We start from the raw sequence: 14842 nt of genomic DNA on the forward strand, positions 1-14842 counted from the left end.
ATATATATAGATGATAGATAGATAGATAATAGATAGAGAGATAGATGATAGATAGACAGATAGATGATAGATAGATAGATAGATAGATATGTATATAGATAGATAGATAATAGATAGATAGATAGATACGTATATAGATAGATAGATAGATAATAGATAGATATATAGATAATATATATATATATATACTGTAGATGATAGATAGATGATAGATAGATAGATATTATATAGAAAGATACGTATATAGATAGATAGATAGATAGATAGATAGATAGATAGATAGATAATAGCTGGTGCAGTAGAGAATGGCCCAGCAGAGAGTTGCATGCACTGCAGTTCCCAGCACTACAATGATGGAGGACATATAGGGAACATGGTGCCTATAGGTGAAAGTCCCCAGAGAAGAAGTAAAGGCTTTCCGTGCTCCCTATGGAGTCCGTATTCCGCAGCTGCACAGAAGGAGCCTCTTGTAGGACGGTCACCAGAGTCCAGGCAGCAGGCGGAGGCTTGGCCACTGTACACTGACTTCTGGCTAATCCTTCAGGGCTCACTTAAAAGATTAGAGGTGGGTGGTGCTAAGATTCCCTGAACTGGGTAAGGATTTTGGAAGCAGGCAAACAAGCACTGACTTTGAATTCACTTCTGGAGCAGCCTACAAGCTCCAGCGGTCTCTCTCTCTCTCTCTCTCTCTCTCCTCCTAACTCTCTTTCTCTCTCTACCTTTCTCTATTTGCAGCTGCACAGAACCTGGCAAGGGAGAAAGTCACAGAGTAAGAATAGAAAGTGTTTCCGGCTCTAAGGAAGAAGAACTTTTACTTTTTTTGTTTTCTTTTTTGTACTTAATGCACTTTTACTAGAAGAAAGTTGAAGAGAAGGTAAAGTGTCTTGGGGCGTTTCATGACTAAGTCTTGAAGGACCTTTGGCCACTCGTTCGGCAGTCATGCATTTCCATTGGAACGTTGTGGCCCTTCTAAACTTTGGGTTCATCCTCTGGAGTTCTGCGGAAGAATATGATTATTACAGCTGGCAATCGGACAATTTTCAAAATGGACGATTCTACACCAAGCAGAGCAAATGTGTGGACATTCCCCAAGATCTTCATCTCTGCCATAATGTTGGCTATAAGAAGATGAGACTTCCTAATTTACTGGATCACGAGACCATGCCTGAAGTAAAGCAACAAGCCAGTAGTTGGGTTCCATTGTTGGCAAAGAGATGTCATAGAGATACTCAACTCTTCTTGTGCTCCCTATTTGCACCAATTTGCTTGGAGAGACCCATTTACCCATGCCGGTCGCTGTGCGAGGTTGTGCGTGACAGTTGTGCACCAGTCATGGAGTCGTATGGTTTTCCTTGGCCAGAGATGCTGAACTGTAATAAATTTCCTCTCGATAATGATCTCTGTATCACTGTGCAATATGGCACCAAGCAAGTGACTCAACCATCAGGTAATTCATTTATATCTAACCAATGCTTTACAAAGTTTTCCCGTCGGCACTTGTCCCTAAACTTCCCTCTTGAGCATTCTTTACGGCCAAAGTTATGGGAAGTCAATAACCTAATCACATTGTGGTCGGAAATTGGAGTAAATGGAGGGAACCAATGGGAAAAATATGTTAAATGTGGTCAACTTTGTGTCTAGTAATTAAAAATGTAAATTTGGGGATAACATCTATGAAGGATTCAAAATTATACTAACAAACCAATTTTTTTTAGTAGAGTTTCTTAGGCTTCTGTTAGAGGCCTTGTACTTTGTATGTCCGACTAAGCTATTCTTAACATCAAAAACACCAAAATGGCCAATCGAGACCCTCAAGGAGGTTCGGAATTCTATCTAATCAGTGACTTTTTCTTCCATCGGAATCAAAATTGTGACCTCTGTTTAACTGAAAGTTGGGGCACAAAGTTGATCCTGTGGATAGGTGATGTTTTTTTGGATACCCCGTTAAAGGTTTGTCGTCACTGAATAATTTCACTTTTCCCCTTGAACCCTCTTTTAAAAACTAACATTTATTCTTTATCTAATTAGCAAAAACTATAAAAATGCAACAAAAAAAAGTTATGATCATATTTGAATTCTGGATGAAGCCCTTCATACACATTAGATAGCTGTCGGCTCAATGGTGGTTGTAATGATCGTTGGTTTGGCAGCCATCTCGGTTGACTGTCCTGTAGACATGGGCGTTCATTCGGTGGCTTATCTACGGGAGACAATATGATCACATGTCCAAAATCGGACATGCCGGATCAATATAATAAATTGTCTAAGGCTGCCATTCACATTAGACCGTCGGCTGAACCCGTTGATATCTGACATTAGTCTTATGTGTTGGCGGGGATTTATCATGTCCATGTTGACTATATCTATTGGAACTGCAGCCAAGAAGGCAAATATTATAAGATTTACCTTGCGGGAACTAGTCCATTGGGTCAATATCTAACACGACTTATCACCAATGGAAAAATGGTGGTAAGAAAGGTGTCCTGGAAAAACATTCAAAAATTGTATTATCACCCTTGTTCTTTTTTCGTCAACTAAAATTATCCAAGTCTACTTTGTCTTGTGTATTTGTGGGGGCATGTGGGGCATAAAAAAATGAACTGCCCTATGAATATTCCCAAAATCAGGTGTGAGATGATGTCTTTGTAATCCCCTTAAAAACTTTTCCTGCCAAGGTTCCAGTAAGTGGTGCCCAACCTGTGGCTCACCAATTGTGGAAGTTTCGCAACAGCTGGGAAGCCACAGGTTTGAGTCCATGTAAGTAGATGATTAGTTGTTGAGCTCCAGGATCATAGAAGCCACAGACAAATAAGAAATTATGTCAGCATTACCACTAGTTTGGGCTCATACCCAATGGAAATCATTTCCATCAATGTTTAGTCCTTATAGCCTTAAGCATTTACCCTAGAATTTCCCACAGGCAATGCAAAACAATTCTTTTTTTTTTTTGCCAAAATCAGAAGCATTTTTTTTAAACAAACAACAAAATATACATTTTTAAATAATTGAATATATATAAACAGTTTTATTTATTTATTTATAAGGATAGTACTATGTAGTAAGGATTACATGTGGTTAAAACTTAAAAAAATGAAAAATATAAAAATATAATTTTTTTACTTTTTTTTCTTTACAAAAAGGAGTTTGGGTTACAGATGGATAAAACTTAAAAAAGAATTGAAATATTAAAAATATATATTTTTAGTATTGTTTTAACTTTTTTTTTTACAAGAAAGACAGTACGATGTAGTAAAGGTTACACATGATAATAATTTTAAAAAATCATAAAAACATAAAAATTATATTTTTTGTTATTTTTTTTACAAGAAGGGCGGTGCTATGTAGTAAGAATTACATATGGTTAAAACTTTAATATATATATATATATATATATTTAGCTATTTTTTACTTTTTTACAAGAAGGACAGTACTATGTAGCATGAACTACATACGGTTAAAACTTAAAAAAAAATATATATATATTTTTAGTTATTTTAACTTTTTTACAAGAAGGATAGCACTATGTAGTTGGGGCTACATATGGTTAAAACGTTAAAAATATATATATATATATATATATTTGTAGTTATTTTTTACTATTTTTTACAAAAGGGATTACTGTGTGGTAAGGATTACATACATTTAAAACATATATATATATATATATGTATATATATATATATATATATATATATATTTTTTTTTTTTTTTAATTAATATTTTTAAAGTCATTTCTACTTTTTTTTACAAGAAAGACAGTACTATGTGGTAAAGATTACACATGGTTAAAACTTGAAAAAAAATCATCGAAAAATGTAAAGAAAAAGCCTGCATTCCAGAGGTGGTATTATTTGCTGGACAGATAAGAACGCAGACAGTTCCCAGGAGACTCCTGTGAGTAGAACATATTGGAGTTTTACAGAATGAGAACACAAGAGTCAAAATTGTAAATATGAGCAATTCTTGTAGTGACGTCATACTCTCCCAAAATGTTGGAAAGATCTTAGGAAAAAAAAAAAAATAAGATCTGACATTGAAAACGAATTACCGTACACGAATTTTAAGAACTTTTTGAAGACAAATAAAAAAAATTGTTTTGGAATTAAAGAAAATATAGAGACTAGAGGAGATAAGAGATACTTTGGGTTCTACGCTCAAAGTTCACATTATAAGGATGGGTGAGAATGGGCATTTTGGGGGTTGACCTTTTGTGTATAGATGTTGGCTATGACCCAAATGGCAAAGCATATTTTCCTTCCGCACATTAATTTAAAGAAAAAAAAAAAATTGGAAATTTGAATTTTGGTGATGAAAATTTGTGCTTTTAATTTTTTTTTTTTTTTTTTAATGTTTAGATTTGAATTTCTAGTATGTTACAACTAAATAATTGATCTTGCAATGCAGATTTAGACTTGGCAATTTTTTACATTAACCTTGTCATGACTTTTTTTTTGATTATTGGTAAAAAAAACCTACATGCAACAGTATGGGATATTACATGCAGTATCCCAGAGACTATGTCACAGAACTGGGCATTAAATTAAGGATAACTTTCCCCTTGTTTTGGAAAAATGTAATTTTTTGTGTTTTTTAATGATAGTCATAGGGGTTACTCACCCCCACTTTTTCCATTTATGGGCCACATGTATAAATGATGCCCAAGGGTATTTTTATCTTAGATTTTTGTAGGTTTTCAGCACAATATATATTAAAAAATTATTGTCATTTTTTTCCCCAAAAAAATACAACAAAATATCTACATTAGACCTTGTCCCCACTTGCAATTTTTCCAACTGCAGCAAAATAAGCAACAAAAATCTGCTCTGATTATTAGCTTATTGCTGCATTTTTAATTCACTTTCCCCCTTTTAGATAAGTTCTTCTTGTAGATTGGCTAAAACATCTTTTAAGAGAGTTTTTTAGTGCATAAATGCTGGGATTCGGCACTTAACGCAATTGCATTTTTTTAAAAATGAATTTTTTTCAGGCTCCACATAGAGATTTATTTGGAAAAAATGCACCAAAAAAATCAGAGTTCTTCAGTCTTTAAGCACACAGTGGGCATGAGTTTTAGGCTCAAAAAAAGTGGCAGAAAAAAAAAAACGCAGCATGTAGGCTTCATGGGAACATGGGCTTAAAATGAAAAAAAAAACAAAAAAAAATTACATGAAAACATACATGTGTAAAGTGATCTCTAGAATTGCTGGTGTATATAATAATTACAAATCATTATTTGTAATTTAAACAAAATTAATTTCTAGATTCTAAATAATTAATTCTTTTAGCGGCTATTTTATTTACTTGTATAATTTTTTTGTTACAGTTTTATAAAGATTTATCTCAGGTAAATGAAAAAGAGATCAACAATAAAGAAAACTGCTAAAGTAACAAAGAAAAAAACAAATAATATAATAAATTAAAAATAATCCAATGCAGAAATGACATAATTCATGTTGATATCAAAATTAGGTATTTTACATAGGACTGCTGATACCAGCTGCCCAGTTCTGTCACACATTAAGCTCTACTGCATCGGGGCAATAACGACTGTACATCGCAGATTCTGGAGGGGCAGATGACACTAACAGTATTTTCCTTAGTGTTGATTGTATAAATTACTGAAACTGATTTTAGATAAAGAGATGTACTGTGCTATCGATCAATCAAATGATCAAACAATCCTTATATGTTTATCTCTAAATGTTTTGCTATGTAATCTGAGAGCAGTACGGTGTTAGTTAGGACAGAGATCCTGATTCCAGTGATGTGTCACTTACTGGTCTGCTTGCTGTAGTTTGGCAGGAATCACATTTTTCCCTGCTGTAGATGCAGCAGTGCTCAGAATGCTGAGCGCTGTATAACCCCGCCCACACAATTGGCAGCTTCCTGTGTACACTGTCATCAAGCTGCTAATCAGTGTTGAGGGCGGGGTTACAAAGATTAGTTGGACTAGCCTGCACAAAACACCTAGTCCTGTAGTAGTAATCTAATGTTGATGTAATACTAATTGTATTGAAACTGCAGCACTCAACAAAGTAACTGACACATCCCTGGAATCAGGGTCTTTGCCTCATGCAGCTCTAAGATTACATAGCTAAATCCTCCTGACAGATTCCCTTTAACAGGACCTCAGCTCTGCTGCATCTGTAGCACATGTTCCTTCACTTCTGCTACATCTCTAACACATGTCCCTCCAGCTCTGTTGCACCAGTAGCCCATGACCCACCAGCTCTGCAACATCTGTAGCACATGTTTTTCCAGCTCTGCATCATCTGTAGCACATATTCCTCCAGCTCTGCAACATCTGCAGCACATGTTCCTTCCGCTCTGCTGAACCAGTAAAACATGTCCCTCCAGCTCTAGCTACATCTGTAGCACATGTTCCTTCACTTCTGCTACATCTCTAACACATGTCCCTCCAGCTCTGTTGCACCAGTAGCCCATGACCCACCAGCTCTGCAACATCTGTAGCACATGTTTTTCCAGCTCTGCATCATCTGTAGCACATATTCCTCCAGCTCTGCAACATCTGCAGCACATGTTCCTTCCGCTCTGCTGAACCAGTAACACATGTCCCTCCAGCTCTGCTGCATCTGTAGCCCATGTTCCTCCAGCTATGCTACATCTGTAGCCCATGTTCCTTCCGCTCTGCTGAACCAGTAACACATGTCCCTCCAGCTCTGCTGCATCTGTAGCCCATGTTCCTCCAGCTATGCTACATCTGTAGCCCATGTTCCTTCCGCTCTGCTGAACCAGTAACACATGTCCCTCCAGCTCTGCTGCATCTGTAGCCCATGTTCCTCCAGCTATGCTACATCTGTAGCCCATGTTCCTCCAGCTCTGCAGCATTGGTATCCCATGTTCCTGCTCTGCTTCATTTGTAGCCCATGTCACACCTTAGTCACTGTTGAATTTGTGAACACATAATAATATGTTTCTTTATTGGGTGGCAGATCCTGTACAATTTAGTGATTATATTCTTTAGAGGGGTATCGCCAATATAAACCTCACAGAGTAAGTTCAAGTTATAGCATCAGATTTAATCTGGGCCTTCCATCTATAGGTTCCCTACCCTTACATATGAGTTTTATACTTATACTTTCCGAGTGCTGTTCGATAATCCAGAATATCTAATAATCCTACATCTACCAGGGATCATTAAAGGGTTTTTTTATCATCATCTAAAATGGATACAATTTGCAATTTTTCTGTTATTGAGAAAATGTTATTGATTTTTTATCCTTTTATGTACTATTCATTGCCTAAATTAACAGCCATAGGTTTCCTTAACAACCTACAAATGGATTTTCCTGTTTCCCTATCCCTTAGAGTGCGGTCAGATGGCAGTATAAATGGAACAAAGATCGGAACGTAGTGCACGGACTGGTTAGCGGCTCTACCAAGCCGAGCATGACAGCAGCATAGAGATGCTGTCATGATCCGAACGGGTTTTGGGTTTTGTCTCTCCTTTCCCCAGTCTGGTCTTGTCAGGTGTTAACTTTCTGCCTCGTTGTGGTTTAAGATCTGCTATTTCTCTGCGCTGCATCATGTAGGCAGTGTCAGTTATACTTCCTGCTTACGGCATGAGTAGCTGACTCTGGTGAAACCCTGATTTGTCCTGCTGTGTTTAGCTGACTTTGCCCTTGTGTTCATTCATCTCTCCCTACCCCGACTCTGTCTTTTCCCTTCGTGTCTGGATTCCCGGATACTCAACTCGGGTTTGGCTCTGACCTGATTCTGCCTCTTACTTCTGGTATTTCTGCTTCGGACTGGTATTGACCTCTTGGCGATCCTCTGACTCTGTGTGTGATTTTCCCCTTGGTACTACGCTACTCTCTGGTATCGATCCGGCTTGTTTGACTATTCTGCTGCCACCTGGTGGTAGCCTCGCTGCAGTTCTGCTGGTCTGCTCTGAACAGGATTTCTGTCCTCTCTCCACTCTGCTGCCACCTAGTGGAATTTGCATTTACCTGCAGAGTTGCAGCGTGACATGAAGTTGGATCGGGAGACCTGCCGACCAGTCCGAACATTGTGGTCCAATTTATATGGCCATCTGGCTGCACCCCTAAAGTGCCCTCATTTATGATTTTGATGGTCCAATCTTTGGGACAGCACAGACTATAAAAAGGGAACGGTTTAGTCTTTTGCTACCTATGTTTTTGCTGCACAGAGGCAACATAGCCAACCGCCCAGCAAAGCTGGAAGCATTGTGCAAGAAAAACAGTGTATGCCACTCCAGCGTAGGATCCATTAAAGGGATATCACCAACATGAAAAGTTATCCAAAGGATAGATGATAACAAGTGCATGGTGGGTGTTTTATCATTGGGACCTCCACTAATCCTGCAGTGTGATATAGCCTCATTCCACACAAGTTTGTGGAGTTGAGCACCAGTCTTAGATGTATGCAGAACAGAAAATCGGTCCACATGTTCTGCAAATACTCCCCGGGTTCACGAGAGTCAGAGGGCACGGTAAGGGTCATGTATTCACTAAGCAATGGTAGGAACGTTTTCAGCAGGAATGGTGGTGTTACTTATGTCTCCTACCATGACACACAATGCACCAAGGAAAACAGATGATCAGATACAGGAGAGGCCACTAAGATACAAAATGTTACATCACAAGGCAATATGTAATAGCATAAATCAATATTCACTGGTTTGGTGATTATAGACCAGACAGATGTTGGAAAGTCCAGTCTTATTGTCTATTTAAAGGGAACCTGTCACCCCGTTTTTTGAGATTGAGCTATAAATACTGTTAAATAGGGCCTGCGCTGTGTGTTCCTATAGTGTATGTAGTGTACCCCGATTCCCCACCTATGCTGAGATATAACTTACCAAAGTCGCCGTTTTCGCCTGTCAATCAGGCTGGTCAGGTCGGGAGGGCGTGGTGACATCGCTGGTTCTTCCTCAGCTTTACGTTGGTGGCGTAGTGGCGTAGTGGTGAAGACACAGCGCGCGATCTGCGCTGTAATCCCTTGCATCGGTGGGGGCGGCCATCTTCCTGGGGCCGCGCGTGCGCAGATCGAGTGCTCTGCTGCACGGGGCTTCAGGAAAATGGCCGCGGGATTCCGCGCGTGCGCATTAGAGATCGCGGCGGCCATTTTCCCAAAGCCGAGTTTGCATCTCGGCTTTGGGAAAATGGCCGCCGCGATCTCTAATGCGCACGCGCGGCATCCCGCGGCCATTTTCCTGAAGCCCCGTGCAGCAGAGCACTCGATCTGCGCACGCGCGGCCCCAGGAAGATGGCCGCCCCCACCGATGCAAGGGATTACAGCGCAGATCGGGCGCTGTGTCTTCACCACTACGCCACTACGCCACCAACGTAAAGCTGAGGAAGAACCAGCGATGTCACCACGCCCTCCCGACCTGACCAGCCTGATTGACAGGCGAAAACGGCGACTTTGGTAAGTTATATCTCAGCATAGGTGGGGAATCGGGGTACACTACATACACTATAGGAACACACAGCGCAGGCCCTATTTAACAGTATTTATAGCTCAATCTCAAAAAACGGGGTGACAGGTTCCCTTTAATATAAATATATAACTTGGCACTCAACTTTTGTTTAATTTGAAGATTATTAATGCAGTCCAGCAAAAATAAACAACGTTTCAGTCCTCACCGGACCTTCATCTGGACAGTTGCTATGGTGGGAATAACCACTGTGTACTTGCGGGTACTATAGTGGGTCCGTGACCGTGTATAGAGCCGAAAACTCCCAGGTAGGGCAAAAGGTCACCGTATTACTTTATAATGTGTCCCAAGGAACTGGTAGAGATCTGGTGCCTGGGTGAAGACGCTCCCTCCGTGTGTAATAGTGTGTAGACACAACAAGCGGTGGATGCCGCGTTGGAGAGATCGTCACGCCGCCCACTGAATCACCAATGGGTGAACCCGTTACATAGAGAAACCTTGGGGCCTTATAGCGTACATCTATACTCCCTAACAGACCGGCTAATACGGTGACCTTTTGCCTTACCTGGGAATTTTCGGCTCTATACACGGTCACGGACCCACTATAGTACTCGCAAGTACACAGTGGTTATTCCCACCATAGCAACGTTCCTGATGAAGGTCCGGTGAGGACCGAAACATTGTTTATTTTTGCTGGACTGCATTAAAAATCGTCAAATTAGACAAAAGTTGAGTGCCAAGTTATATATTTATATTATTCACGGGTTGGGCTCCCACTTGTGCACCACTTACAGCTGTACAATGATATATTCACATTATTGTCTATTTACACCCAACCTGCGGCATTAACGACTGCCGCACTGAATGATTTCTTTAACGATATCGTTGCTTTTTGTGACGTAGCAGCGATATCATTAACAAAATCGTTATGCGTGACAGCGACCAACGATCAGGCCCCTGCTGGGAGATCGTTGGTCACTGGGGAATGATCAGGACCTTTTTTTTGGTCGCTGGATCACCCGCTGACATCGCTGGATCGGCGTGTGTGACGCCGATCCAGCGATGTGTTCACTGGTAACCAGGGTAAATATCGGGTTACTAAGCGCAGGGCCGTGCTTAGTAACCCGATGTTTACCCTGGTTACCATTGTAAATGTGAAAAAAAAAACACTACATACTCACATTCCAGTGTCTGTCACGTCCCTCGCCTTCAGCTTCCCGCACTGACTTTGAGCGCCGGCCGTAAAGCACAGCGGTGACGTCACCGCTGTGCTCTGCTTTATGGCCGGCCCTCACAGTCAGTGCGGGAAGCTGATGGCGAGGGACGTGACAGACACTGGAATGTGAGTATGTAGTGTTTTTTTTTTTTCACATTTGCAATGGTAACCAGGGTAAACATCGGGTTACTAAGCGTGGCCCTGCGCTTAGTAACCCGATGTTTACCCTGGTTACCCAGGGACTTCGGCATCGTTGGTCGCTGGAGAGCTGTCTGTGTGACAGCTCTCCAGCGACCACACAACGACGAAACATCGATCACGGCCAGGTCGTATCGCTGGTCGTGATCGTTGGTAAATCGTTAAGTGTAACGGTACCATAAGAGATCAGTGCAATTAGGCTGCCATTGTTCTCAGTAGGGCAAGAAATGTTTACACAAGACAATGTGCTGCTGAGGACGATGATCTTTTGTATGCGCAAAAGCATTTTGCTCAAATCATCACATCCACACAAAAAAATAAGCATTTTGCTGAGAAGAAAACAAAGAGAAAAATAATAAAGATAGATAAAAGATAGATAGATAGATAGATAGATACATAGATACAGTGGATACCAAAAATAGACAGGCCAGAGTTAAATTTGCAGAAAAACACCTCAAGAAGCCAGCTCAGTTCTGGAAAAGTATTCTATGGACAGATGAGACAAAGATCAACCTGTACCAGAATGATGGGAAGAAAAAAGTTTGGAGAAGAAAGCGAACGGCACATGATCCAAGGCACACCACATCCTCTGTAAAACATGGTGGAGGCAACGTGATGGCATGGGCATGCATGGCTTTCAATGGCACTGGGTCACTTGTGTTTATTGATGACATAAGAGCAGACAAGAGTAGCCGGATGAATTCTGAAGTGTACCGGGATATACTTTCAGCCCAGATTCAGCCAAATGCTGCAAAGTTGATTGGACGGCGCTTCATAGTACAGATGGACAATGACCCCAAGCATACAGCCAAAGCTACCCAGGAGTTCATGAGTGCCAAAAAGTGGAACATTCTGCAATGGCCAAGTCAATCTCCAGATCTAAACCCAATTGAGCATGCATTTCACTTGCTCAAATCCAGACTTAAGACGGAAAGACCCACAAACAAGCAAGACCTGAAGGCTGCGGCTGTAAAGGCCTGGCAAAGCATTAAGAAGGAGGAAACCCAGCGTTTGGTGATGTCCATGGGTTCCAGACTTAAGGCAGTGATTGCCTCCAAAGGATTTGCAACAAAATATTGAAAATAAAAATATTTTGTTTGGGTTATGTTTATTTGTCCAATTACTTTTGACCTCCTAAAATGTGGAGTGTTTGTAAAGAAATGTGTACAATTCCTACATTTTCTATCAGATATTTTTGTTCAACCCTTCAAATTAAACGTTACAATCTGCACTTGAATTCTGTTGTAGAGGTTTCATTTCAAATCCAATGTGGTGGCATGCAGAGCCCAACTCGCGAAAATTGTGTCACTGTCCAAATATTACTGGCCCTAACTGTATATATATATAGATTGGAAAGAAAGAGAGAGAAAGAAAGAAAACATATAGGGCTCGCCCAATTCATCAAAGTGTTTTGCCAGATTTCTTTCTTTTGGCTCTTGGACGTGAACTTTTCTGTCTGTGGCACGATGGGGTTGATACTGAATAACACGACGGATCATGAAGTAGTTGAGGTGTGTGATCCTCAATTAACGGTGAAAGTTGCTCCATTACGAAATATCTGCAGGTTCTGCACAGATGGCGGCAGCGCCAGAGCCGGCACATTAGAATGACAGGTCGTCAGCATCAGTTCACATTAGAGATGTTCAGCCCTCTGGGAGACCTCGGGGATTTCGCATTATATTGCTCTGTGTGCCTGGAGAACATGTAAGAACTTCCTCGGTCTCTCGGAGAATCCAGTTCTCCCTTTATTAGCAACAGATAAATATTTCCGGACCTTCCCCACGGAAGCCGCTTCACCTCCCTATCTGTATTCCTCTTCCTAAACATCCGACCTCTGGGAGCGCGGGTGAGATGTAAAGGATGCTGCCGCAGGTCCCCGGTGTCAGGAGGAATCTGACAAGCCTTGAATATTTACACTTTTATTGCAAATGGGCCTGAATCGTGCATTTTTTCTCATCCGGAGAGACCTTTGCTGGAAGCGAAACATATGCACAGATAAAGTACAATAACAAATATATCATGACATGTCTTCCATTTCCTCCACCCCAGCAGAACAGAACATTCCCTATAGACCAACCCATGGAAATTTCATATGCTTCAATTAAATAATCATATAGGCTCCAGTGAGCGGAGTGTGCTTTTGCCAAGAGATTTGCATCCGTGACGCACGCTTTTGTTCCTCGGATGCACCGTGTGGTCTTAGCCTTTGACAATAAGTGATACAGAACTTTCCTTACCTTTGCTCTTGATTTGAAATATCTTGAGATGCGTGGAGCAAGATGACTTGAGATTTATTTTTTTGCTTTGATAGGAGGTATTTATGCTATATGTGGTTCTGATTTGGATTGCAAACTTTTATGGAATTTTCAAGTTGGGAAATTGTTTTTATAGTGACATTTTAGTAAAACGTGGCTCTTTCCGGCTTCTATCAGGTCGCCACGGAGTGCCGATGGATTACTATTAGTGATGAGTGAACGTGCTCGGATAAGGTGTCATCGGAGCATGCTCTGGTGCTAACCGAGTGTCTTCGGAGTGCTAGAAAAATATGTTCGGGTCCCTGCAGTTGAAGGTTTCCCGGCTGCATGCCTCATGGCTGTTTGATAGCTGCAACATATGCAGGGATTTCCTGTTTGTTAGACAGTCCCTGCATGTGTCGAACAGACATGCAGCCGCAGGAACTCGAACATATTTTTCTAGCACTCCGAAGACACTCGGTTAGCACACGAGCATGCTCACTCGCCTTATCTGAGCATGCTCACTCATCGGTAATTACTACTTTCAGCAGGTGCCCATCAATGTCATGTTGGTACTCCTCCGAGGATCAGCTCTATGCTGATCTTCAAAAAGACCAAGTTTTATACTATATACTGCCATGCTGTGATATATGGTATAAGCGATAGGACAATTAGGGACAAAAGAATAAAGTAAAAAATTTAAAAAAAAGTTTAAAAAAAAAGTTCAAATCTATCCCACTGTTCCCCCTTTGGAAATAAAGAAATTTTAAAAAATAAACATATTCGGTATTGCCGCATTCATAATAGTCTGATCTATCAAAATATAATGTTAACTAACCTGATTGCTAAAAATGAAGCAACAATAAAAAATTCAAACTGCCACAAATGTGTTTTTTTTATTTTTTTGATCGCTACTCCTCCCTAAATAAAATGCAATAAAACAGATAAAAATGGCATATATAGCCACAAAATTCTAATAGGAAAACCATCAGCTCATTCAAAAAACAAGCCTTCTATCGATGGCAAAGCAAAAATCTTATGGGTTTCATAGAATGGTGACACAAATCAAAAAAATTTTTTTTTACAAATTTCAAAAACAAATTTCTTTACTGAATTAAAATAAAAGTCAATTCAAGTTTTGTATTTTTGTAATCGTACTGACGAGAAGAATCCCACGATTCAGAGTAATTTTTATCTCACTATGTACATCATAAAAACAAAACCCCCCAAAAACCATGGCAATGTTGCATTTTTTTTTCCCAATTTCACCACACTGGGAATTTTTCCAACTTTTTTTTCTCCTACTTTTAGTACATTGAATGGTGATATGAATGGCGTCATTCAAAACTGCAACTCGTCCCACAAAAACAACCTGTTATATGACTATGTAGATGGGACAACAACAAAAAAGTTGTGGTTCATGAAAGAAGGGGATGGAAAAAAAAGCGCAAAAATGTAAATTAGCTGAGGAGGGAAGGGTGGAAAGGGTCAATAAACTTATAAAGTTTTGAAATGTTGTAGCCATTGTTTTGATGTTTTTCCGATTAGACCACCACTGATCACTTAAAAAAGGGGCAGATTATTCTCAAGCTTGTGTAAAGTGGTGAAGGAGCTTAGCAGAAAGTTTACGGGTCCCCTTGCCTTTGGGGATATAGGGGTCCCCTTGCCTTTGGGGATATAGGGGTCCCCTTGCCTTTCTGCTCTATGAGGCAGAAATGTTCATTTGCTATGAGTGCCAACCTCTGGGCGGTGCTCATAGCTATCCAGCTATGA

The 14842-nt window shown here is 40.4% G+C and overlaps 1 protein-coding gene across 1 annotated transcript in view; it reads left to right on the forward strand.

Moving 5' to 3' along the window:
• Positions 1-585: 585 nt before the first annotated feature.
• SFRP5 (secreted frizzled related protein 5) overlaps positions 586-14842 on the forward strand; it is a 93463-nt gene continuing 79206 nt past the window's right edge. The window contains exon 1 of the mRNA XM_069754020.1: positions 586-1447. Coding sequence (XP_069610121.1) covers positions 940-1447 — 508 coding nt within the window. The 5' untranslated portion in view covers positions 586-939. The remainder of the gene's footprint in view (positions 1448-14842) is intronic.

This window comes from Ranitomeya imitator, chromosome 2 (genome assembly GCF_032444005.1).
Source record: "Ranitomeya imitator isolate aRanImi1 chromosome 2, aRanImi1.pri, whole genome shotgun sequence".
Taxonomy (NCBI): Eukaryota; Metazoa; Chordata; class Amphibia; order Anura; family Dendrobatidae; genus Ranitomeya; species Ranitomeya imitator.